A 26244-nucleotide genomic window follows, 5' to 3' on the forward strand; every position below is an offset into this window, starting at 1 on the left:
GTGAAAGCCCACTCACTCTACCTTGGGAACAGACACACAGTACAGTGCGGTGGGGTGGGGTTTCTCACCTCATCAGAAGAGAGGCAGCCCAATAACGTGCTGACTGTGTACGTCTTAAAGTGTTTATGTTCTTGTGGGGTCTGTAATCAGGGGATACCGACGTGTTGGGTACAAGGCACACTGGTGTAGCTTCACAGCACCTGCCTTGCAGGCTCAATAGCACAGTGATGCACGGGAGAGGGTGCCCTGCGTCCACTGCGCCACCGCTAGCCCAACAGTGTAGACTGCTTTGGGGTTCAGTCCAAGCCAAATTCAATATCTTCCAGGCCTACCCGGGTGCTGGGCTCCTTCGGGTGCACTGAAGACTGTGCTTCATCCTCTGCGCCATCTCCTGAAGAGTTGGGAGAGAACAAATCAGTACTGGGGGAAAGCTGTCCTTCCTGCTGGGCCAGCACAGACTCCTCCTATAAACACTTGAAGACCCACATGGCTGCCAGTCAGATTCTCCTCTGATGAGATCAGAAACCCCTCCTCACTATACTGTGAGTGTGTGTCCCCTTGTGCAAGAGGAGCACGGGGAGCATAAGCCACCCCAAAATCAAGTACCTCAAATGCACACCCAACCCGGGATACTCTTCTGTTTATGCTAACTGCCCAGACAGCAGCCTGTGCCTGCACACGGCACCAGTGCTTTTGTCACTCAGCCCTAGTGTCTGTGGTCCCCTCTTCCAGAGGGCCAGGTGACACACCACGGCCAGACCTAGGAATGGCAGAAATGCCCATCCGCTCGCTGAGGTTCAGCTAGCTGCACAGTCTCCAGTCCTCCCCAGTAGACTCTCACAGGGTGTTACCTAGCGGAGTGGCTGCAGGCAGCTGGCTGTCACTGTCTCCATCATCACTAGGCTGGGCAAGTGCAGGGTCACTTGCACAGGTTTGGGGCAGCAGTGGCTGGTTTGATGCTTCCTCTGCCAGCTCATCATCGAGCTCCTGGATGAGGGGGCGTGAGGCCGCCGCACCACAGTCTTGACCTTGGCTTTCTAAGTCCGTTGTTGCTGTTGGCTTACATATGTCTGCAAAAGGCACCGTGGCTGCCGTCGAGGCGTCCTTGGAGATGGCAAATATGTGTGAGAGGGCACCTGTGGTGCCTGTGGCAATGCCCTCAACCATGGGGAGGGACAACTCATCCAGGTCACTGTCGTCGCTCAAGCTGGAAATAGCCTGGATTCTCGGGATGTCTGTCTCCTGGTGAGAGAACGTGAACGGTGTATTCCCGTGGTCCCAATGCAGGAAAGCACAGGCAGGGTAGGGAGGCAGCTGGCTGCTTCAGGGCCTCGGGATGAATGCCTCAGCCAGCAGATTCTCTGTGCTGGGTCCTAGCCTCTGCCACACCCTAGAGCCCAGCAACTCTTCAGATCTTGTGATGACCTTGGTCCCTACAGAGGCGTGGCCAGTGTGCTTATTTGGGACTATGAAGCTCGCACTCACGAAAGGGTCCCCTCCAGAGCCTCTGGGGACAGGTATTGTTGCTTGCTGGTTCCTGGCTCTGCCTCGCCCGTGTGCTCCCGCCCTTCCATCTAGCTTTAGATGAGTTTAGGCCGTGTGCACGGGAGCACAGCGTAAGGCAGGATGCGCTCAGTTCATTTCATGCAGCCATCAGTAGAGCTTGCAGCAGAAAGCCCAAATCACTGAAATCAGCCCTTGGAGGGACCAGAGAGCAATGTCCTCAGAAGGGCAGTTCACTTTCAGGAGAGAGAGATGGCTTCTAAGGGAAAGGCACAGTGGTGCACTCCTCTAAGCCCAGTACTTGGGAGAGAGGAAGGTGAGGGCTGCCCCAGTTGAGGCCATTCTGGGCTTTAGGGAAGGGGATGCTGACCTTTATCTGGTCTTCCACAGACACGTCTGTGCCATCAACATCTTCCAAGTCAGGAAGGTCCTGAAAGAGTCAGTGACCACATACATTGTCATCCAGAGACACAGTGGAAGGAAGTATCAGCAGGAGACAAGGGAACTGTCACCAAGGCCCCTCAGCAGCTTCCACCCATGGCCCCCAGACCTCAGCATGCTCAAAACCACACTGGCACTTCAAGTGTGGGTCGTGGAAGAGGGTTTGCAGGCTAGGCACAGTAAGATTGTCACAGCTTCTTCACTCTGTTCTGTCACGGGGAACTCAAAAGTGCCTGTTACACACTAGGCTGGGCCTCATGTACCTCCTGAAACTCAAAAAGCCACACCACTATTTCCTAGCTGTGTGGTCTTGGGCAAACTGCTTAACCTCTCTGTTTCTCCCATTCCTACTCTGCAATATTGGGATGATAATCCTACCTATCTCAGAACCCTGACAATACCATGCCTCGAGCAAGTCAGTCTCAGACTCCACTACATCTTCACTGTGCCCTGGACAGCCAGTTCTCAATTCAAAGCTAAGGCTTTGAGCAGGCAGAGTGAGCCTCAGTTCACATGGGTTTGCTCCACTGAATTGCAGCTCTTGGGACAATGTGACAGTGTGTGCTTTCTCATGCCTAGCATGCAGGAAATTGTATTGTCATTAAATGGGAGGAGCTTTGGGGAGTGGTAACATAGCTCTAACCCAACATTTGCTGGAGGGACCCTGGACAATCACACCATGGTGAACCTACAGGAAGCAGAGTGGAGACCAGCCAATGAGGTGGCCAGAACCACCCACCAGACTGTGGGTATGAGGCCCAGCAGACTCCAAGGATACAGTGTGACCCTAGGGCTGGCCACAGGACTGTTCTACACTGTAATGTTCCTGGAGCCTCCAGTGTGACTTGTACAGCCCAGGTGAGGTAAATGGACCCCCAAGTCTGAGTCTCTTGTTGGCTGTGATAGACCTGCTCCCTGGGAGACTCCTGGTACAGTGAGGACCACAAAGGCATCACCCCCACCCTCGGCTGGAAGCCCCTGCTCACATCGATGAAAAGCCTCTCCTTGGTCTCCAAGGCAGTGGCCTCTGTGTCTTCAGTTCTGGCCCCATCAGTAGCTGCCACTGGAGATGTAGACTCTGATGAAGAGTGGTGAGAAGTTACTGGCACAGCACTGGTTTCAGACACAAAGGTTGGGGTGACAACCTAGTGGTTATGGTAGAAGGACTGACCTTCCAGGAGGGGAAAGGGGAAGGGAAAGGGAAAGACCAGAAGCTGGCCCTATTGTGACAGGAGGGGAGTCTAGAGACTGCAGAAACAGCCAATCCCAGAGTAGACAGCCTGACTGCCCAGCAGGACAAGGAACAAGCAGGACAAGTGCTGGTTCCAAAGAGCAGAGAGGGCAGCCCTGGTGGAGGCCTCACGGTGAGCCTGCACTGCCTGTGCACCAAGTATATGGCCACCTGCTCTCCGGGGTCAGGGCCTGTAACAGCTAACACAGCAAGGCTCCCTGAATGGGTGGAAGAGTTGTGAGCCCTCCTTGCCAAATTCCTAAGCCATGTCCCTGTGTGGTCTATCCACTCACACTGCAGGACATACAGAGGAATGGCTGAGCCAGGAAGTCCATCTTGCGACATTTCTATCAGAGATGGTGAGAGAGCCCCAAATGCTGAACCCAGGAGCCCTATACCTTTAAATACCAGCCAGAGAACATCCATGTGTGGAAAGCCACAGGACAAGCAAGACCCTTGCTGAACAGAAACATTGTCCCAGAAGCTCAAGACAGCAGGCTAAGGGCCTGACAGTTCACCTTCCCGGGCTCTGACCTACAGACAGCAAGCCTTCCCTAGCTGCATAAGCAACAACCACGGAAAGGTATGTGCCCAGACAGACATTCTGGCACAGAACCCTGTCAAACCCAGCATGCAGGGCAGGACACCAAAGCAGGTTTCTCTTGGCTGTGGCACTCCCCAGTACCCACCCCCACAACCTCTCTCTCCAGTTTTTTGTTTTGTTTTGTTTTGTTTTGTTTTGTTTTGTTTTTGAGACAGGGTTTCTCTGTATAACCCTGGCTGTCCTGGAACTCACTTTGTAGACCAGGCTGGCCTCGAACTCAGAAATCCGCCTGCCTCTGCCTCCTGAGTGCAGGGATTAAAGGCTGCGCCACCATGCCCGGCCTCTCTCCAGTTTTGATTTGTCTTGTTTTGAGACAGGGTTTCCTCTGTGTTGCCCTGGCTGACCTGTAACTCACTCTGTTAACCAGACTGGCCTTGAACTCAGAGATCTGCCTGCTTCTGCCTCCCTATGTAAGGCATGTGCCATCGCCATCACCACCGCCACTCCTACCTGGCTCCTGCCTCTCTTGCTGCACACACACCCAGGGATACCTGAGCTCCCTGCCTCACTCTGCTATAGACCACCCTTGCATGCCTCTCGCTGCATTCTGTCCTGTATGTATTTCCTAGCTCTCTTAAGCCTGGGATACCTGAATCCCCACACTAGAACCACTAACCCTAAGGTCCTGGGAGCAGCCAGAGGTACTCCTGCCCCAAGCCCACACATCCTGTAAAGGACTTGGATATCTGGGGTCTTGTTTTTGTTTTTGTTTTTTTGAAGATGTTGCAGAACAAAGACAGGTGGCTGTTCTTAGTTCAAATCTGTGGCGTTTAGCAGTGTGGACTCGAGACTGAACTAAGGTCCTGCCGTGTGGGTTGCTGAGGCTCTGCCCTGCCCAGCTCCCTTCACTTGCATGGCAATTCCTGCAACCCTGGCACCTAGTCCTTTACAGATCCCTTAGTGAGAACATAGCACTTCAGACTTCTAGCAGCAGGGCCTACTTTCTGGGCCAGACCTCACACACTGTTAGGTTGGGGCTCTGAATGTTGTGCCTATGGCCCTGTGCACACACAAGCCATCCCCAGCCAGCTCCTGTGTCATCCTGGGGAAGTCCTGGGTAACCTATCAGTAACTATACCCTCTAGTCATCTGAGAGGGAAGTCTACAGTAAAGGAGGTCTAGAGCAGACAGGCCTGGGGGCATGTCTCCTAGGGTCTGTCTGGATTCCTAATTGGTATAGGAGGATCCAGCCCACACTGCAAAGCACCACTCCCTGGGCAGGTGGCCCTGAGCTGTATAAGAAAGCTAGCTGAGCATGGGCCAGAGACTGAGCCAGCAAGCTTGGGCTGTATTTCCTGCTTGAGTTCCTGTCCTGACGTCCTCAGGGATGACTATGGCTTGGAAGTGTAAGCTGGGAAAACCCTTTCCCTCCCTATTTGATTTTGGTAAGAGTGTTTTATCACAGCAACAGAAAGCAAACTAGAACAGAGTCTCCTCCTGGGACCTGGGGCTCATGGATAAAGCCAGGTTGGCTGGCCAGACAGTTCCAGAGATCTACCTGTCTCCTTCATTTCAGCTCTACATTTTTAATGAGTCTACCATTTATAATGAAAGTGGCCTCCCTGGGCTGTGAGCAGGTCCTGAGTGCTTGTGAAAACATCACTGCTCCTATTGATTCAAAATTACCCCACTGGCTTAAGTCAAATAGTCTGCCATCAGCTTTCCCTGGCACTTATATAATTTCATCTGGTTTCAATGTGACGTGTTTCCAAAGGTGCACTCTTCTCCCTTGGAAATAAGATTTCCCAAGGACCTTGTCTTCTAGAAAGAGAACCCCAGCAGTGGAATCAGACTCTGAGCCATAGCTGTGTGCAGGGTCAGGGGCCATAGCTGTGCAGGGTCAGGGGCCATAGCTGTGCAGGGTCAGGGGCCATAGCTGTGCAGGGTCAGGGGCTGCCCTCTTTGGTCTCAACTGCCTTACCTTCTGGGGTGACCACCACAGGTGTCTGGTTGTGAGCCAGGATCCCAGACAGGTCTGGATTCTCCACTGCCCCATTTACCACCACCACATGCAGCTCCTTTTCTCCTCCTGGCGTCTCTGGAAACAGTTCATCTTTGGCTTCAAAGCTCTCCTCTACAAACAACTCCATCTTCTTCTGGGTTTCCCCCATGGGTTGCTTTTCCTCAGCCTCCGGGCTGGTGGGGATACTCTCTTCGCTGTCTGTCAGGGGTGTCTCCCCTAGAGAAGTAAAGTCCAAAGTTGAAGTTGGAGCTCTGCCTAAGGCTGGACTGGTAAAGGATGTGTGGTTACATTGTAGTCTTGCGGATAAAGGTCATTCTGAGTACGCCCCCAGGGTCACACAGGCTGACAGCTGCAGACTAGCCCTGGTCCCAGGAAGGATTCAGGAATTTTGTGAAAGGCTCTAATACTGCTCACTGCACGTGCGCGCGCGCACACACACACACACACACACACTCTGATCATAAAATTAAAAACTCATCCCATGAATTTCAGTTTGGGGTTAAGACAGAATTTTCAACACGTTTTGAAGAAGTCCTAGCCACCTCTGCCCTTTTGTGCTATGTCTTCCTGTCAGTCAGAGCCCTCAGCCCCGCAACTGTGAGACTACAGGAAAACCTGACTGTAGTGCCCTTCATGGGAGCCAGAAGAGGGTGTTAGATTCCCTAGGACTGGAGTTATTGATGCTAAGGAGCCACCATGTGGGTGCTGGGAATCAAACCCAGGTCCTCTGGAAGAGCAACCGGTGCACTTAACTGCTGAGCCATCTCTGCAGCACCTGGGGTCTTAATTCTTTATGTAAAACCTGACCTACGTATATCCATTCATTAGCATGTGTATCAGCGTCCCTCATTAATGAGACAACTGTATGTCCACCAAAGAACCGTTCCTACATTAGTTTCTCTCTGCTCTATCTGCAGTGTCTGACCTTTGTATGTTTCCTAGACCACACAGCAGGGTCATGTGAAAGGGGTCACATTGTGCACAGCTGCAGTCCAGGGCGCACCTCTGTCTCTTGCCTTCTTCCGCTCCTCAGCCCGACGCTTGATCATGGCCAAAGCTTCCAGGCTGTCTGTTATCTTCTTGTGTTCCCTGCTCTCCCACTGGTGACGCTCTTCCTTCTCGGCGGCATACCCACCTCTGGCCCATGCCTCTGCACACGCCCTAGGGAAGGAAGGACAAAGGTCAGACCTGGGGGCTGGGTGTGGGCACGGCTGTCCACACCTAAGCAGGAACAGTGCCTTGAGTTGGAGGCCAGCAGGGGCTAAATGAGTTCCGGGAAGTGGGAGACCCAGTAGGCAGGGACGTGGGTGGGGAAGGGAGAGAGAAAGAGGATCTAGGGCTCACTTAACTCTTTTACTTAAAGGTGGATTTCTATTTCCTTTTATATGTATGCATGCATACCATAAGAATGCAGGAGACAGCAGAATCCAGAAGAGCTGGAATTAGAGGTAGTTAGTTATAAGCTGTGTTGGGATGGTTTGCAAGAACAGCAAATGTAGCCAGGCATGGTGGCACACGCCTTTAATCCCAGCACTTGGGAGGCAGAGGCTGGCGGATTTCTGAGTTTGAGGCCAGCCTGGTCTACAGAGTGAGTTCCAGGACAGCCAGGGCTACACAGAGAAACCCTGTCTCGAAAAACCAAAAAAGAACATCAAATGTTCTTTCCCACATCTGAGCCATCTCTCTATCAGGCTCCCTACAACTTGTAAAGGTTAAAAGAAAATAATAAACATATGCTGTCTGGCCAAACGTGTTCGTTCCTTAGTCTTGTGGCTGTCTGTACATGTGTATGCATGTACATGTATGAATGTGTGCATGGAGGCATGCATGTACATGTATGAATGTGTGCATGGAGGCCAGGGCATGACCTTGGGTGTCTTTCCTCTTCAGGCACCATCCCCCTTATCTTTGAGGCAGGGTCTCTTCCTGGGACCTGAAGCCCCCCGAGTGGGCTAGGCTGGTTGGCCATCGCATTCTAGAAACACTGTCTCCACCTCTCCAGAGCTGCAATGGCAGGCGCCTGCCACAGAACCCAGCTTCTCATGTGGGTTCTGGGGCCAAGTTTAAGTTCTCATGCTTGTGAGGGAAGTACTTTACTGACTGAGCCATCTCCTCAGCCCCTGAACTCACTCATTTCTTCAAAATTAAGAAACTGGAGATGTCTGGGCATGGTGGCGCACGCCTTTAATCCCAGCACTTGGGAGGCAGAGGCAGGCGGATTTCTGAGTTCGAGGCCAGCCTGGTCTACAGAGTGAGTTCCAGGACAGCCAGGACTACACAGAGAAACCCTGTCTCGAAAAACCAAAAAAAAAAAAAAAAAAAAAAAAAAAGAAAAACCAAACTAAAATAAAATAAAATAAAATGTTGGAGTTCACTTACTAATCTTATGTCAACTTTGGTCCATTAGTTTTAACAAGTGTCCCCAAGGATGCAAGATGTTCACACTGGAAAACTGCTTTTCCTTCAGCCTAAACTGCTTTTTTCAAAAGTACACTGTTGTTTTAAATGAACAGAGGCACAAGGCCAGCATTTCCCAAAGAGCAGGCAACAATGGCCAGTGCAGAAAGAAAACCTGCCTTATAGGAGCCCCCGGGGAAGGTGCGGATGACAAGCGTGACAAGGCAGTACTTTGCCTCCCACAGCAGGAGTGAAGATGTGACTTTGGCAAGGTGCAGAAAGCTCAGACCCTGTCACCATGCTAAAGAAAAAGCAAAACAGCAGGGCTGATTTGGAAAAGCATTTGGTGGCTCTTCAGAGGCCCAGCATGAACTGTCATCTGGCCGGTCACTTCTAGTCCTGTCCATCTACCCAAGGGGAGCAACCCACGCCCACACAGGAATGCGCATGCAAATGCCCCCAGAAGCATTAGTCACAGGATTTAAAAAAAAACGAAGACCAGATGTCTCAGGGAAAGGAGTTTGCTTCTGAGCCTGATGACCTGAGTTCAGTGTTCAGTCCCCAGGACCAACAAACATAGTGCAAGCTGACCTCTTGTGCAAGCAGGTGTGCCATCACACACACACACACACACACACACACACACACACACACAGAGTAATTGTAAAAACAAGGAGGGGGGGGCTGGAGAGAAGGCTCAGTGGTTAAGAGCACTGACTGCTCTTCCAGAGGTCCTGAGTTCAAGTCCTAGCAACCACAACACCATCTGTAACGTAATCCAGTGCCCTCTTCTTGTGTGTCTGAAGACAGCAACAATGTACTTACATATGCAAAAATAAATAAATAAAAATCTTTTTAAAAATTTGTAATGGGAGCTGCTGCCCTCTTCTGGTGTATCTGAGGACAGCTACAGTGTACTGGTGTAAAAAGGAAAGATTCTGTGGGCAAGCGTCCCTGATCCTGTGGTGGGCAGTGATGGGGCCATTAATGGGGTTCAGAGGGAATTTACTGATGTATGAAAATGCTCAAAAAATCAGAAAACTTGTAAGTCGAACAAGTGTGCTTGACAACAAGCATTCAAATGCATAGGACCCAGGTCCTTTCTTACCTGTCCTTGGGGAAAACTGGCCTGTCATCCAGATAAGTCAAGTGCTTCAGACGAACAGTGACCGTCCTTCGGTAGTTAGGGATGTGTTTGGTCACTGGGTTTCCCATCAGGTTCAGCACACGCTGGAAAGCAACATGCAGGGCCACACTGATTACCAAAGCCAGACAGTCAGGGCCTGTGACAGGTAAAGGCACTTGTTGCCAAGGCTGACAACCTGAGTTCAGTCCCCAGAACTGACATGGTAGAAGAAGAGAACCAACTCCTGAACACTGTCCTCCCACATCTACATACATTCCCTGCCCAGTACACACACAAACACTACATGTACCACACATACAGACATATATGCATGCATGCATGAATGCACACACACACTCGAGAGCGCCTGCACACCATAGTGTTAGTAATAATAAAACCTAAGATGACCGCATCATCATATCACATGCCCTCAGAATAACAACACAATTCATTTTCTTGTGCAAAACAAAGTGGCAGTGCAGTGTTCTTGGCAGAGATTGGAGCATGAGGACCATGAGGAGCATGAGGAGTCTCCTGTGCCGAGCCAGCCTCTGGAGCTGCACAGACTCCTCAGCCACCCTCTTTTCTATCCTGGAAGGCTCTTCTGGAGAGTATTCCCCAAAGCCCTTCTCAGCTAGGTGGTTCTATTAGCATCATTTCTCAACATCTCTTACTGAAGCACACTTTGGTCTAATTGTTTCTGGTTCTTCCTCCTTGGTACACATTTCAAGAAAATATTTGCAGGGCAACAGATAAGAATCAATGGCTGATGGAGGCCAGGCTTAGTTACCCACATGAGACCTTGTCTCAAAACAAACAAACTAACCAAACACACAGAGAGGCACCGACTGGGTTGGATGTACAGGTGGCCAAGAGAGGTCTTTCCCACTGGGGGTGCTAAAAGAAAATAAAACTTGAGACCTGTGATTCATGTAATGTATGTCAAATAGCCCAAAGAGTTGTTTGTGAGCTTTGAAACCTGGGGCTGAGAACATAGCAGAACAGGCCAGGACAACCCCAGGCAGGCCTGTCCTTGTTAAGACATTCCTAAGGCTGCTTGGCCATAAAGATAAAGAGAGATAAAGAGAATGACATGCCAGACTGGCCTGGCACCTCCCTATCTCCCGCCCTGCTGACCTAAGTTAAATGTTAAACAGGCTGCTGATGTTTAAATGGACCAATCATGTGAAACCGTGCCAATTTCTCCCCCAACCCCAGCCCCTTTTCTATAAAAACCCCTAGCTTCCAAGCCTCATGGTCGAAACCACTGTCTCCTGCGTGAGATACGTTTCGGCCCGGAGCTCCTCTGTTCATGATTCTTGGGTGCACGCCGAATTGGGAATTGAGTCGGGGTTTGGTTTCCCCACTAGGTTCTTTCATTTGGAGGTTCCACCGAGATCTGCATGACACCCAGGAACCCCGAAAGACCCCTTGGAGGTATGTTTGTTTGTATGTGTCTTACATGTTTGTTGTCTAAGTGTGGCACTGCTGAATTTGTGCCTTGTTTTTTTTAAAGATTTATTTATTTATTATGTGTAAGTACACTGTAGCTGTCTTCAGACACTCCAGAAGAGGGCGCCAGATCTCGTTACAGATGGTTGTGAGCCACCATGTGGTTGCTGGGATTTGAACTCTGGACCTTTGGAAGAGCAGTCGGGTGCTTTTACCCACTGAGCCATCTCACCAGCCCCTGGTGGTTTTTTGTTTGTTTGTTTGTTTGTTTGTTTGTTTGTTTGTTTTCCTCTGTTACTGTCTTGTTCTGTTGTGGTTTTCGTCATGGGACAGACTGTGTGTGTATCAACCCTTTGTTTCTGACTGTGGACTTAGACTGACGTTAGGACAAAATTTGTCAGTGATAGTTAAGAAAAACAACTCAGTGCGCATCCCTGGCCGCATGCAGCCACAGGGCCGGACTGAGAACTTCCGGCTTCAGCAGTGGCAGAGGCAGCAGCAGCAGTGGCAGTGGCGCACGCTGGCCGAGGCGAGGCGCCACGTGAGAAACCGTGGCCCAGGGGGGGGAACGCCAATGCGGAGGTTTCCCCGAGATGCCCGCCCCACCACCACCACGCAATTTCACCACCTGCAGGACGGTCAAGAAAAGAAAGAGGGGCAAGGCCCGTGGGGACCCCACGCTGCCCCCACCTGGCTTCCTAGAGCTGCTGTGATGCCTGCGGGGGTGGGGGGGGGCGACTAGAGTCGCTGCCTCCTACGCCTTCCCCCCACCCCCGAGTTGGTCCAGTGTGGCCAGCTGTGAGAGCTGCCTTCCCTTTCCCTGCCCCACCCGTTTTCTCTTCTAGGGTGACCCCGCCCTAAGCTGCTAACCAGCGAGGGAGACATCTGCCCACTTAAAACTTCTGTCCCAGGTAAGGAGCACGTATGAGTCTAATCACCAGGCTCTGACAAATGTGTACAGAGGTCTAGAAAAAGGTGAGCTTAGACTGTAAGGAAGAGCAAAGCTTCAGCAGACTCAGGAGAGATAGATGACAGTGAAAATAGAGATGAAAGAGATTAGAGAGGTCTGAGATGAGAGAGATACCCCGAATGAGAAATATTTAGAGTAGAACCAGTAAATAAGAGGCAGAGAAGGCGTATTACGAGAGAGAGAGAGAGAGAGAGAGAGAGAGAGAGAGGCAAGAGGCAGAAGAAAGAGAAAACAGGAGGGATTGTAGACAAGAAAGTAATTTGTCTAGAAACTTGGCCACAGTGGTAGGAGAGAAAGAAAAGACAGGATCTAGACAGGAAACCTGGGCAACAGAAGACCGAGCCTCAGCTACAAAGGCTCAGCTGTGTCAGACTGAAGTTACTTATTTGGGATACACCCTTCGAGACAGGAAGCAGTGGCTAAAGAAAGCCAGAAAAAAAGACTAACTCAGATCCCCACCCCGACTACACCAAGGCAAGTAAGAGAATTCTTGGGTACCGCTGGCTTCTACAGACTCTAGATACCTGGGTTGGCGACCTTAGCTGCCCGTTGTACCCCCTAACCAAGGAAGGGGAGGTGTTTGTGTGGACCCCAGATCACCAGAAAGCCTTTGAAGAAATTAAAAAGGCCCTACTGACGGCCAGCCTTGGTCTTTGCCTGACCCAACCAAGCCTTTCACTCTTTATGTAGAAGAGAGAGCAGGGGTCGCCAGAGGAGTCCTTACTCAGACTTTGGGACCTTGAAAAAAGGCCAGTGGCTTACCTATCCAAGAAGTTACACCCTGTTGCCAGCGGGTGGTTTTCTTGCCTGAAAGCTATTGCTGCCATAACTCTGCTTGTCAAGGATGCTGATAAGCTCACTCTGGGACAGCAAATAACTGTAGTGGCACCCCACGCTCTTAAAAGCATTATCCGACAGCCCCCTGACCGATGGATGACTGAACAAGTGACCTTCACTCCTCCTGCTGTCCTCACTCCCACTACCCTACTGCCCGAGACTTCACCTACTCATCGAGCTGACATTCTGGCAGAAGAAACTGGTACTCGAAATGATCTGAAGGATCAGATCAGCCTTGGCCTAAGAGTTCGAGCTGATACACGGATAGCAGTAGCTTCGTGGTTGAAGGACTGAGACGGCCAATGTGATAGCCAAGAAGATCCTAGAAGAAATCTTCCCGAGGTTTGGGATACCCAAGGTAACTGGGGCAATAATGGACCTGCCTTTGTTGCCCAGGTAAATCAGGGACTGGCCAAGATATTGGGGATTGATTAGAAGTTACATTGTGCATACAGGCTCCAAAGCTAAGGACAGGTAAAAAAAAAAAAAAGATAGAATTCTAAAGAGACTAGTGCAGACTTGGTGCTCCTTCCCCTTGCCCTATTTAGAACTAGAAATATGCCGGGCGGTGGTGGCGCACGCCTTTAATCCCAGCACTTGGGAGGCAGAGGCAGGCGGATTTCTGAGTTCGAGGCCAGCCTGGTCTACAAAGTGAGTTCCAGGACAGCCAGGGCTATACAGAGAAACCCTGTCTCGAAAAACCAAAAAAAAAAAAAAAAAAAAAAAGAACTAGAAATACTACCCTTTGATTCAGCCTTACTCTTTTTAAGATCCTTTATGGGGCTCCCATGCCCATCACTGTCTTAAATGATGTGTTTAAACCTATTGTTGTAATAATAATCTGTATGCTAAGTTAAAAGGCTCGCAGGTGGTGCAGAAAGAAGGCTGGTCACAGTTGGCTACAGCAAACGAGCTGATGTTTGAATGAACCAATCATGTGAAACTACGCCAATTCCTCCCCAAGCCCCAGCCCCTTTTCTATAAAAACCCCTAGCTTCCAAGCCTCGTGGTCGAAACCACTGTCTCCTGTGTGAGATATGTTTCGACCCGGAGCTCCGCCATTAAACTACCTCGTGTTTTTACATCAAGATGGTCGTCTGTTCGTGATTCTTGGGTGCACGCCAAATCAGGAATTGAGTGGGGGTTTCCCCACTAGGTTCTTTCAGTGCCAGGTCCCCTGGGGGTCAGTAAGGAAAGTTGACAGCCATGGCAGCGCCCTTCTCCCCTGGCCTCTGCCTGAGGAAGCTCAGAGGGCAGTCTGCTTGCCTCATCACATCAGGTACTTTTCATATCTAAGCTGGCTCATGTTGCTGGGGAAATCTATCCATATTAGATGCAAATTAATTAGCTTTGAACTTGCCATGTGTCTTAGTTTTCTATTGCTGTGAAGAGACACCATACAACTCTTATAAAGAAAAGCATGTAATTGGGGCTTGCTTAAAATTTCAGAGGTTTGGTCCATTGTCATTATGGCAGGAGGCAGGACGGTATGCAGGCAGGTACAATGCTGGAAAGTTCGACCTCTGGACCCCGAGGCATCAAAAATAGAGACACTGGGCCTAGCATGAGCATTGGAAACCCCAAAGTACACTGAGACCACAGCTACTCCAAGAAGGCCACACCTTCTTGCGGAGGAATATCAACTCAGTGTTATTCTAAATTTGCTCGGTCAAACTTAGCCAGGGTTCCAATGCCCTACTTAAAATGCAACCAGGAAGTTACCTATTCAGCACTAATTAGCATTATAAAGTCAGAGCCTATTCTGTTAGTGGTTTACTAGGATAATAAGGACAGTCTTAGCCAGATACAGTTTACCATTAGAAAAGTTAGGGAATCCCATGGAAACAGGTTTTTTCTTTAGCCCTAAGAACTCAGGCAGAACTATTGTGCATAGATAATTTTTCTGCCTCAGGCCAGCCTTTTCTTTTTTTATTTATTTATTTTTTTTGTTAACTAATGGGAGGATATGTGGTCTCCCTTCCCCTGCCTGCTTGAACCTGCTTGCTCAAGGGTGGAGCTTCCTGCTCATTCATCCTGCCACACCTACTGCTGGACCCTGCCTTTGTTGCTTGGAGGCACACACGTGTTCGTCCTGCTACTGGACCCTGAGATTGTTTGGCGGGAAATCGGGTTCCCTCCCCCTTCCTTTATAACTGAGTGTCTGGAAATAGTAAAATTGAGCTTTGATCAGAATCTTGTCTTAGCTTCATTCCCTTCTCTCGCCGCCTAGCCCCTCTTCTCTTCCAGGTTTCCAAAATGCCTTTCCAGGCTAGAACCCAGGCTGTGATCTGCTGGCCGGACACAACATTTGGTGTTGTGTCCGGCCAGCAGTGCCGGTCAAGTAGTGCTACTCCCTAATGACCAAGCATTCAAATATAGGGCCCTCTGGGGCCGTTCCTATTCAAACCACCATCCCATGCTCAGGTGTCATGGCTCCTTCACTGCCCTTGCAGTATTTTCAAGGTTTACAGAAGGAAACAGAAAAGTAAAGTATTCCAGATGTAGGTGATAAGGGCTGCATTGTACTGGGGAGGTAAACACAGCACAAAAAATGGTCAGGTGACCAGTTTTAACTGAGTAAAGGTGTCCAGATGTTCCCAGAACTTGAGACACAAAGTCAGGAGAAGTCAAGGTCACTCTCCCCAACACAGCAAACTAGTTCAAGGCCAGTCTGGGCTACACAAAACCCAAAACAGTAGCCTCCACTGCTAGCCAAGTGAGCCAAGTGATCAATACGAAGCTAGGGCTATATGCGACTCGCATTCATTTATGCCAGCATTCGCTGGTACCCAGGCTGTGAGGGGTTTCATCCAGAACAGCTATATGGAGCCTAAGAAGGCACACCCCATCCTGCCCACTCTAATCTGAGAATGCTCAGAGGTGCAGCCCAAGCTCTGGGTCCACTACACTTTTGACCAAGGGAAAATTGTGTCTCTGAACAGTCTGAGTGCTGATGAGGTAGCCAGAGCCCTAGAGGATGTGTTAAGTGGCAAAGCCTGAAGTGTCCTCCTGGAAGACTGTGGGCAAGAGCCCAGAGCCTGGGTGTACAGGCTGAAGACAGTGGGGAGTGTGCTCTTCTGGTCCTGGGAAGCTTCTGCTGGGCACTGTTGCTTCAGAAAATCAACAGGAAGAGCTGACCGCTTCTGGAGTAGACTGCAGTGTCCTGTGTGGTTCCTTTTCCCTCCGCCAGCCCCCAGGTTTCCTCCTCGGTACCTCATTATATTTGCAGACATGATCATTGACGGGAACAGAGTGAGGTGGTTAGGCCCCAACTGGCCCGACTGGCATCCTTGTAAGAGGAGATGGTGTGTGAAGAACAATACCGAGGGAGGTTGACCTCTGACCTCCACAAGATGCACATTTATGAGTGGAGAGAGAGTGGGGGGGGGGAAGAGCAAAGATTGGCTCAGGGATTCTGGTAGAAAAGGTGAAGACTTCAACCCATTCTCTTAAGTGGATAGAACCCATTTTGATAGCCAGAAGAAAGGAGCCAACACTGAGTCTGACTCTCCCATATGAACCAAGGTGGGCCTTTTTTTATATACCTATCTATACACACAAAGAAGGAATATGAGGGTTAGAGATGATCGCGTGTGCTTCCACCAAGACAAAGATGACGGGACTGTCTCGAGGCCAGGTGGGCACACCGCAGAGAGCGAGGCTGTAGGCCTAGGGTGATGCAGCCTAAGGGAGGTGCTGAACGGGGCTCTGAGCAGCTCGCCGGCTGCCCTCAGTTCACAGGAAACAGAGTCAACAGAGCTATGAAGTGGCAAAGTTCTCCAGGTCCAGGCCCAGGATGTGCCACTCTGGACACAGCTTCCCTGTCATATGAACACAACAAGGCAACAGCAGAGACAGATGCTCAGATCAAAAGGGATTGACTGAAAAGTAATCCTGGGGAATGCCTGGATCAGTTCTGGCTAGAACACTTCTGAGACTGATTCGGAGAACAAAACAGCTTAGTCAGGGTCCCAAAAACAATACAAACCTTAGGACCATCAGAACAGGTGTGTGTGTGTGTGTGTGTGTGTGTGTGTGTGTGTGCGTGCAAAGGGATTGAGCAGAATAACTCATAGGGACTATCACATATAGCCACTGCAATGTTTTAAATAGAAAGAAACTACCCCCAGGTGACATCTGCCATTTTAGAAACTAAGTTGAAACCACCATTCTGAAGCTATTTCTTCCAGCTTGAAATATCCCCTCCCAGGGGATACAGGTGGGGCGCTCAAAAGACAGAAGCAAACACACAAGGCACAGGAAGTAAACAAAACTCAAAACTAAAACTCCTCAATCTCAGAATGCTGAAACGTAATGTGCACAAGGTCTTGGCTGTCTGCCGAGGTTATGTGGAAGCTACTACTCAGGCACAGCAGAGAGCAGCCTGCCAGCCATCGGGACGCAGCTCTCAGGAGAGCTACCATGCTGCCCAGGACACAGGCTGAGTCCCCCATGCTCCTGTAAGCGCAGGGGTTCACTAGGACTTAGGTGGAATCTGCTCTCTGATCTCCTGACAGTGCCCCATTAAGGACATCCAGAGAGTTGTTCATGTCTCCCTAGGAAAAGTCACACGGCTGCAAAGAAAGACAGAAGGAAGGGAGGGAAGGAAAGGGAGGAGAGAGGGAAGAATGCTACACCCACTCCAGTAGTGACACGCGCGACAGGCTCCCAAAACCTGGGCGCTATCCCAAGGTGAAAAGTTCATGGAAACTTAGTCTCCTGGAACCATGGCATCCTGTGTAACGAATGCTCCAATGTCCTTGCTTTAGTTGGTAAATGGATCTGTGTGCTAATGAAAGAAAATAAAACTTGAGACCTGTGATTCATGTAATTTATGTCAAATAGCCCAAAGAGTTGTTTGTGAGCTTTGAAACCTGGGGCTGAGAACATAGCAGAACAGGCCAGGACACACCCAGGCAGACATTCCTGAGGCTGCTTGGCCATAAAGGTAAAGAGAATGACATGTCTGGACTGGCCTGGCACCTCCCTATCTCCTGCCCTTCTGACCTAAGTAAAATGTTATCTGCATGTACAGTCTGCTGATGTTTAAATGAACCAATCATGTGAAACCGCGCCAATTCCTCCCCAGCCCCTTTTCTATAAAAACCCCTAGCTTCCAAGCCTTGTGGTTGAATCCACTGTCTCCTGCGTCAGATACATTTTGACCCAGAGCTCCACCATTAAAACTACCTCATGTTTTTACATCAAGGCGTTCTGTTCTATTTGTGATTCTTGGGTGCACGCAGAATCGGGAATTGAGTGGGGGTTTCCCCATTAGGTTCTTTTACTTTCCCTTAACATTGCTTTATTATAAGTGCCTCTATTTGACATATAGCTAAGTTAGATTCTAGGCAGTCCTTGATCAGACCCTGGGCATGGATAGCTAAGTCACTGCCCTACACAAGAATTTACCATTATCTAGGAAGAAGGAAGTTTGTGACCTAAGGAGGAACCAGAGTAGATACTTAGAACTATAGATAGCTGAGTTACACCCACACACAAGTATTTACAATGGCCTAGGGGGAAGGTGGACTATACAATAGACTAGAGTAGGAACTATAGCAAGGGCACGAAGCCCTTGCCCCTGGCTTCTAAGATTAAGTGGACCTTAGGTGGGGCTACTTTTGATTTCCAGTTGGTTCCTGCCAGTTCTTCCCTGTTTGCATTCCTCTGTTTTGTGTAAGAATCCAGTAACCTCATTGTACCTGGCCACTGTGTCACCTAACTTCTCTATTTTTTTCTGTATAAAAAGTTTGATGCTCAATTTGACAAAATACATTCAGAACCAGCACACGTGCCTGCGTCTGTCTGTCAAGTCTCGCTGACTCTACGTCCATCTGTTTGAGACCTTGATTCCCAGGGATTGAGGGGGGCTGACTGGGCCCAGTCTGAGGCAGAAGAGGAGAAGGGAGGGAGAGAGGGGGATGTTTCTGAAGTATACCCTGAAGCATGCTGTGACAGGTACTTACCAGACAGGGCATGCTCTCTAGCACACTCAGGATCTCAGGGTCACTCAGCGCATTGTGGGAGAGGTCGAGGACACAGAGTCGCAGACACTCCCTGAGGTGCTCAATGTCAGCCACTGTCTCCAGGCGGTTGTGGGCCATTTGCAGTGTGTTCAGGACAGGGAGGCAGGCTGGAGGGGAGGCAGCACAAGTGAGCATGTGTGCCACACTCTGTGCCACACGCGCTCCTGGCCCAGCCCCCACTCTAGACTCTCAGCTGGGATGTGGTGCAGCCCGGGCTGCCAGGCTTACAGAGGTTCTCAATGGTCTTGATGTAGTTGTTGCTCAGGTTGAGGGCGTCCAGCTTCTGAAGGGGCTCCAGGTTCTCGATCTTGTGCAACAGGTTCACTTGCAGGAAGAGGCAGCGCAGCTCGCTCTGGGCCTGCAGATTCTCAATCCTTTGGATGCCATTGCACTCCAGCCAGAGGCAGCGCAGGCCCGTGTATTCCTCCAGGTTCTCAATGCGGTCAAAGCCTGGTGGGGAGGGGCTGTGAGGCTCCAGTGTGCTCAGAGGAGCCTGGACACTGCGGGCTTTGCCTGTTGGCTCTCTGCAAATTCTGATGTGGACAGACATTCCCTCCAGGGGGATAAGAGAAGGAGCCTTGTGTGTGTGTGTGTGTCTGTATGAGGAGTTTATGAGGGTGGGATCTGCACAATGAGATTAGTACCCTTTTAGAGATAGACTGCCTGGCATTGTGGCACACATCAGTGATCTCAGCTCCCTAGAGGCTATGTCAAGAAGATCCCAAGTTCAAGACCACCTTGGGCTATAGACTGAGGTCACAGACAGAAGTCTCCATCTGTGAACTTAGAAGCAGCCCTCAGGAGACACTGAATTTGCTGCCACCTCAGTCTTGGAATTGAGAGATTAAGAAACCCACATCCCCCTTTGATCCCAGCACTTGGGAGGCAGAGGCAAAAAAAAAAAAAAAGAAAGAAACCAACCCACATCCCCACATCTCTTTCCTCCCTCTCTCTCTCTCTCTCTTGGTTTTCCAAGACAGGGTTTCTCTGTGTAGTCCTGGCTGTCCTGTAACTCACTGTGTAGACCAGGCTGGCCTTGAACTCAGAAATCTTCCTGCCTCTGCCTCCCAAGTACTGGGATTAAAGGTGTGCGCCACCACTGCCTGGCTTCTTTTTTGTTTTTCTAAGATGCTTTTTGTTTTAGTTTTTTGAGTCTGGGTCTCTCTGTGTTGGTGGTTCTAAAGCTTCCTAATGCTGAGTCCTCTAACACAGTTCCTCATGGTGTGATGGTCTCCCAACCATAAAAATATTTTCATTGCTACTCCATAAGTATAATCTTGCCACTGTTATGAGTTGTAATTTAAACACCTGTGTTTTCCAATGGTCATAGTCTGCCTCTGTGAAAGGGTCGCTCGACACGCCCAAAAGGATTGAGAACCATTGCTGGATGTAGTCCTGGCTATTCTGGAACTTGCTATGAAGACCAGACTGGACTAGAACTGGAACTACCTGACTGCCTCTGCCTCCCAAGTGCGGAATTAAAGGTGTGTGCCAGCATGCCTAGCTAGTAACAGCTTTCTTTGCAACGCCACCCTCCCTTGTTTTTTACTTCTAGCATGGGGGATTGAACCTCAGGCCCCACACCCGGTATGAAGCACATCCAAGCCCTCTTAGGTCACTGCTGAGCTGGCCTTTGTGCCTCTGTGTGTCTGTTTCCTGTCCTCTGACATTGGTCTCTCTCTCTCTCTGGCCCACCTTCCAGTTCTTGACCCAGTTCCTCACGAGGAAAAGCCCCTTTGCTCCCTCAGCGCCTCAACCAGCTGTCTCAAGACAGCCTCTCTCTCGTTCTTGCCATCTACAAGCAGAAGCTGGGGTCCCCATGACATCCTTATCACTAAGTCCCATTGTTAATCTTTTCTCTCCTTGACCTCGCAAAGGCCTCCCACCTGTTTTGTTTTGTTTTGTTTTTCCATTCTGACCTTGCATCAACCCCCCAACCTTATCACAGGCCTTTGTGTTGATACAAGAAGAGGGTGACCCTGAGACAACAGATAAGGTAGAAGCCTGGCATATGTATGTCACTTCTGGTACTGGGGCCCCTATCCCCATCTTGTTCTTTCTCTTGGCAGCTTGCACTATGTAGAGCCAGCAGCCAGTGAGAGGTTTACATGGTGGGGAACTGAGGCTGTGGCCCACAGCCACTTTCCAGCCTCAGCCCAGGGCTCAGGTAATTGAGGGCACTTGGCAATTCCACCATACCTCAAGAGGCTCTCCGAGCCACAACTACCCAGCAAATGACACACATATTGCCATTGTTCTCCAGAACCTATGTGAGACAATGTATTGGAAGTTGCTGAGTTTCAGGGTGATTTATTAACTAGTGACTTGTAACTGAGGTAGACACCTCTCCTCCCAGTTCCCTTCTTAGTCTAAATCCACTTCAGCCTGTCATGCTGGCTCCTCCTTCCCCCTCTCCCTTAGTCCCTGCCTCTCCCCACCCCCACCCCCCAGGATCTGTTGTTGTAACCACTGCCATGCTCAGATGCCAGGTGGAGAATTTCAGAGGGGGTGGAAGTAAGGAGACAGGTGGGGCGTCCTTCCAAACTCTCAGGCCTGTGTACTCTGAGCCTGTTGTGTTTCCCCGCACAGCATCCTCCTCCCTACAGCTGCCCTCTTGTGCCTGTGCCACCTTACAGGACTCTTAAACCATCTCTGCCACCTCCACCTCTGGATTCCCAGCACTGTGAAAGTCCCATACATGGAAGGCTCTAAGGAAAGACTTCCTAAATAAATACACAGATAAATAGATGATAAGAACAGGTCAGCTACTTCACTCTTGGCCCCAACAGAGGGCTGGAGATTCAGGTCATCAACTGGTCAGAATGGTGCTGGCCATGAATCTGAGCTCAGATGCAGATGTGGGGCTGGACATCAAGCCCAAGTCCCCAGGATGCCATTCTCAATACCTCAGTATCTCAGGATGCATTAGGAGAGGACCAAAGACCCTCATCCCCTGTCTTCCACCCTAATTTTCTGTCCTTCCCAACACACCTGTCGCAAGCCCATGGTTCACAACTGCCCCTACTGCTATAAAAGGAATGCTCAGTCCTGAGGCAGCTGTGCTGACTGGAGCCTGAACTGCCAGCACTCAGGAGACTGAGGCAGGAAGGCCACAAGTTCAAGGCTAGCACGGCCTGTATAACAAGCTACTACTTGCGGGGGGGGGGGGGGGGGAGGCGGGGGTGGTGAGGAATTGAGAAATATTGTGATTAAATCAATTAGTTATGTGTCTGGTGGAACCGGCTTACAATCCCTGCTACTTAGTTGAGTGAGGCAGGAGGATTGAAAGTTCAAGATTCCTCTGGGCTACAAAGTGAGTTCAAGGCCAGCCAGGGCAATTTGGTGAGCCTTGTTTCAAAATAAAATGGGGAAGGCGGGCTAACTGAGGTTGTATCTCGGTGGCAGTGTGCCTGCTTAGCATGTTTGAGGTCTCTATTTTGCAAGGAAGGAAAAAAAACCCAAGCAACCAAAGAAGGCAGGCCAGCTCCATTGTACTCAGAAGGCCCTTTAGGAACTCAGTCAAGACCGAGCTCCACTTGCATAGTGTCTGAGCACGAAGATGACCTCTGCAAGCCACGCTCTCCCGACCTCCCTTTTCTGCAGGATGCTGGCTACAGACTCGCCTGGGACTCACCCTTAAAGTGCAAATACAGGGTGTCGTTCAGGGCGGGGGTGACGTACAGCTTGTGCTGCTTGCACAGCTTTTGAAGGAACTGTTTCGTCATCCTGTTGAAAAGCAAAACACAAGACGCTCACTTCAGCTTGTTGTCTGTGAAAAAAATAGTTAAGGGTTTGTATTTGGCTCGGTTTAGTTTGGAGACAGGGTCTCACTCAGTAGGCCAGGTCAGCTGGGAACTCAGTAGGTAACCCAGGCTGGCCTCAAGCTTGTGGCTCTCCTGCCTGCGCCACCGCTGGGATTGCTGTTGTGAGCCATGGCACCCGCTCGGGCTCTTTTCTCCATCCATTCTGTCTAAAGTTCTCAATCTGAAGCCTCACATCGGGTTCTCCTCGTCCTCCTTTCTCCATTGGTCTGTTTGTGTGTGTTCATGGGTATGCAAGGTCACACAGAGGTCAGAGGTGTGACACCAGCTGTCTTTTCTATCATATCTGCCATAGCTTTTGAACTATGAACTCTCTCTCTCATTGAACTTGGAGACTACTGATTCGGGTAGACTGGCTGGTAAGTGAGCCCCAGGGCCACCACCGCCCGGCTCCCCAGTTCTCTCTTACAGATGTAGAGAGGTAACTGGGTGTTTGCATGGGCCCTGGGGTCCTGATTTAAGTTCTCATCCACACTATCTCAGCATCATCTCCTCCCTTATTTTTTATACCTCTTAGGACTTTACCCAAAATTGTTGCTTTCAGCATTTAAAAAACCCTGCGCTGTCTGGCCTAATAAAAACACTTTGGCCGGGCGTGGTGGCACACGCCTTTAATCCCAGCACTTGGGAGGCAGAGGCAGGCGGATTTCTGAGTTCGAGGCCAGCCTGGTCTACAGAGTGAGTTCCAGGACAGCCAGTACTACACAGAGAAACCCTGTCTCGAAAAACCAAAAAAAAAAAAAAACCCAAAAACAACAACAACAACAACAGCAAAACACTTTGACCAGTGTCATCAACAAGACAGGTGTGAGCCAGGCATGTTACCTGCACCTTTGTTCATTTGTTTGCTTCTCTGTCTGTTTTTAATCTGCACTGGTGCTTTGCTTGCATGCACATTTGTGTGAGGGTGTTGGATCCCCTGGGACTGGAGTACAAACAGTTGTGAGATGCCATGTGGATGCTGGGAATTGAACCAGGGTCCTCTGGAAGAGCAGGCAGGACTCTTAATCGCTGAGCCATGTCTTCAGCCCCCGTAGCGCACAATTGTAATGCCAACACGCAGGAGACTGAGGCAGGAGGTTCACGAGGTTGAAGTCCAGCCTGGGCTACAGAGTGAGAACCCTGTCTCAATGCAGGAGCAGGGGAGATAACAAGATGGCCCAGTGGGTCAAATCAAAGCCTGAAGAGCGGAGCTTGGTCTCTGGACCCTGCAGACTGCCTCTTGACTTGCGTATGAGTGCCATGGTGCGTGTCTGCACTCCTTTTCATATTCTCCCCTGACACCAATGATGAGTTCATCTTTTCCCCCAAAAAGAACTAGGGTCCACCTGGAGATATGATAAGATGGCTCAGTGTTTAAAAGTGTTTGCAGCTCTTGCAGAGGACATGAGACAAGTTCCCAGTGCCCACTTGAGGCAGCTCACACCTAGCTCTAGGGATCCCAGCACTTTCTTTTGGCCTCCATGGCTACCTGTGCACACATGCACCCACATAAGTAAATACGAATGACACCTCCTCCTCCTTCTCTTTCTATTAAGGAGCTGCTGCTGTTTCTCTCCTGCTCTGGTAGTAACTGGGCAGGCTCCTTAGACGCCGTCTGTGCAAGGGGCTAAGTGGCTATTACTGCGTGCCTTCCGAGATGTCCTGCACAACACACACCTGGGGCCCCGATCGTCTCTGTCATCTCTCGAGTGGGTGCAGAGGCCCTCTGACCCGTTGTCGCCGCTTGGTTGCTGCTGACTTGGGCAAGATGTTGTGCAAGGACCCACACATGTTTCCTTGGTCTCACTAATTTCTGTAAAGTTAAAAAAAAAAGTGTCAATTTGTAAAGATCAGAAAAATTCAAGGACAGGTGTGGTAACCCCAGAACCCAGGAAACCGAGGAAGGAGAATCTGCTCCTTGTTGGGCTTGGGGTTTGAGGTCAGCCTGGGCTACAGAGTGAGACACCAAAGCAAAGCCAAAAAAACAAACTCGGGTCGTCATGCTTTTGATTTTTGTAAATGGGAACCTGTGCTTTTTGTGGGACGCGTCTTTGTACCCACGTATGTCCCTGAGAGCGATCCCTGCTGATGGATAAAGCTGCCGGTGCGTTGTTCACAAGGCAGAAGAAGAGCTCTTTGTGCTCTGCAAACAATCCCTTAAAGAGAGTCGCATTGCCAACAGATTCCTGCGGTTACAAACAACACAGAGTCTCTGCCCACAGTTTTATGTTCTCCTGTGCAGTTTTTATAGAGGATCAGCCTAAAGCTGCCGTTTACAAAGTCACTAAGAAAGCTACTGTAAAATTGCTATACAGGGTGATGGGGAGATAGATAGCTTATTCATTAACAGTGCTTGTTACTCTCCCAGAAACAGAGAATTTAGTTCTCAGCACCTACAAGGCAGCTCACAACTGCCTGTAACTCCACTGCCAGGCGATCTGATGCTCTATTCTGGCCTCCTTGGGCACCGACACACGTCAGAAACCAGACCCTCAGAAAACAGGAAGATAAGTAGAGTTGTACTTAAATCTAATTCTAGTTTAGATGTTTCTGTTAAAATCTGCTCAATAGAACAGGCGTTCATCAAGCCTGTTTCTCTCTCTCTCTCTTTCTAAAAAGATTTATTTTATTTATATGAGTACATTGTAGCTGTCTTCAGACACACCAGAAGAGGCCAGGGATCTTATTATAGATGGTTGTGAGCCACCTTGTGGTTGCTGGGAATTGAACTCAGGACGTTTGGAAGAGCAGTCAGTGCTCTTAACTGCTGAGCCAACTTTCCAACCCCCAAGCCCATTTCTCTTACCAGGGACAGCAGAAGGGCAGTTCTGGGACAGGACAAGATCTCTGTCTCTCCCCACTTTGGTTCAGAGATAACTGTGATGCAGTTTGCTGTGTAAATCTCCCCCCTCCCCTTTGCCAAGTGTGAGCACCTACAGTTTCCACTCCTGTAAACACGTTTAATTGCTCAAAGTGTAACTTAGGGTTGGCAACATAAAAACAACTCACTGATAAAAGCACACACAAGAACAGGGTGTGATCAGTTTGATCAGCTCAAACCTGTGTAAAAGAAGCAAGCTTTGTTCTGGGCTGGTCTCTCCTTGGATGTTAGAACCCTATGCACACTATTATGAAAGACATTTTCCAGGGGCTGGAGAGATGGCTCAGCAGGTAAGAGCACTGACTGCTCTACAGAAGGTTCCGAGAGTTCAAGTCCCAGCAACCACATGGTTGAGCTTAACCTCTGCATTTATGTACTTCTGAGATTCAAACTCAGGTCTGGAGGATTGTGTTACAAGCACTTTTACCCTGCAAGGCGCCTCTAGAAGCCTTAGATAAATGTAACGTCAAGAGCTGATGAACTCTCTGTACTTGTGGTTTGTTGGATGACGCTGAACACTGTTTGGGAACTGTGTCTTACACTCATTGCAAACAATTCCCAGCCACAGGAAGGTACCTAATAAATTATCATGGAATAAATTATGGGTCTTCTATATGTACTTGATTGATCATATCAATAAAGGTGCTGTTCTTGTAGCTGTATGGATGGGTATGTGTGAGGGGTGCTGGTTGTCCCCAGCTGAGTGAATGGGCATGTGTGAGGGACACGAGCCCTCGTCCCCTTGGCTCCCCGGCGCTAAGGCACCTTCTTTGCGGATCCCTGGCCCCGCGTCGCCGTGATCGCCTGCCGACTCCTCCAGACTGGGCTCCGCCACGCTGTCCACAGGCGGCTCAGAGACTTCGGGGTGCATGCTCGCTCCTGGCCCGACCACTCAGCCCTAGTACTCTACGGTCCGCGTCGTTGGCTGTCCAACGCTTTCCCGGTCGCCGCGGCAACCAGTGCGCACGCGCAGTCGGCTACGCCGCCGAGGGCGGGCCTAGCCGAGG

At 50.0% G+C, this 26244-nt stretch overlaps 1 protein-coding gene across 1 annotated transcript; it reads right to left on the minus strand.

Annotated features, from left to right (window-relative positions):
* Window positions 1–107: 107 nt before the first annotated feature.
* Dnaaf1 (dynein axonemal assembly factor 1) lies at window positions 108–26199 on the minus strand. Its single transcript, XM_021169451.2, has 12 exons — window positions 26003–26199; window positions 24034–24169; window positions 22188–22279; window positions 18782–19003; window positions 18494–18660; window positions 9248–9369; window positions 6746–6903; window positions 5701–5958; window positions 2931–3022; window positions 1874–1933; window positions 852–1242; window positions 108–391 (listed from the first exon to the last, which is right to left on the minus strand). Exons 1-12 carry the CDS (start codon window positions 26106–26108, stop codon window positions 297–299), a joined length of 1899 nt encoding a protein of 632 aa, XP_021025110.1. The 5' UTR covers window positions 26109–26199; the 3' UTR covers window positions 108–296.
* Between the last annotated feature and the right edge of the window lie 45 nt (window positions 26200–26244).

Source organism: Mus caroli, unplaced genomic scaffold (genome assembly GCF_978045245.1).
Source record: "Mus caroli unplaced genomic scaffold, Mus_caroli_1 scaffold_10, whole genome shotgun sequence".
Lineage (NCBI taxonomy): Eukaryota > Metazoa > Chordata > Mammalia > Rodentia > Muridae > Mus > Mus caroli.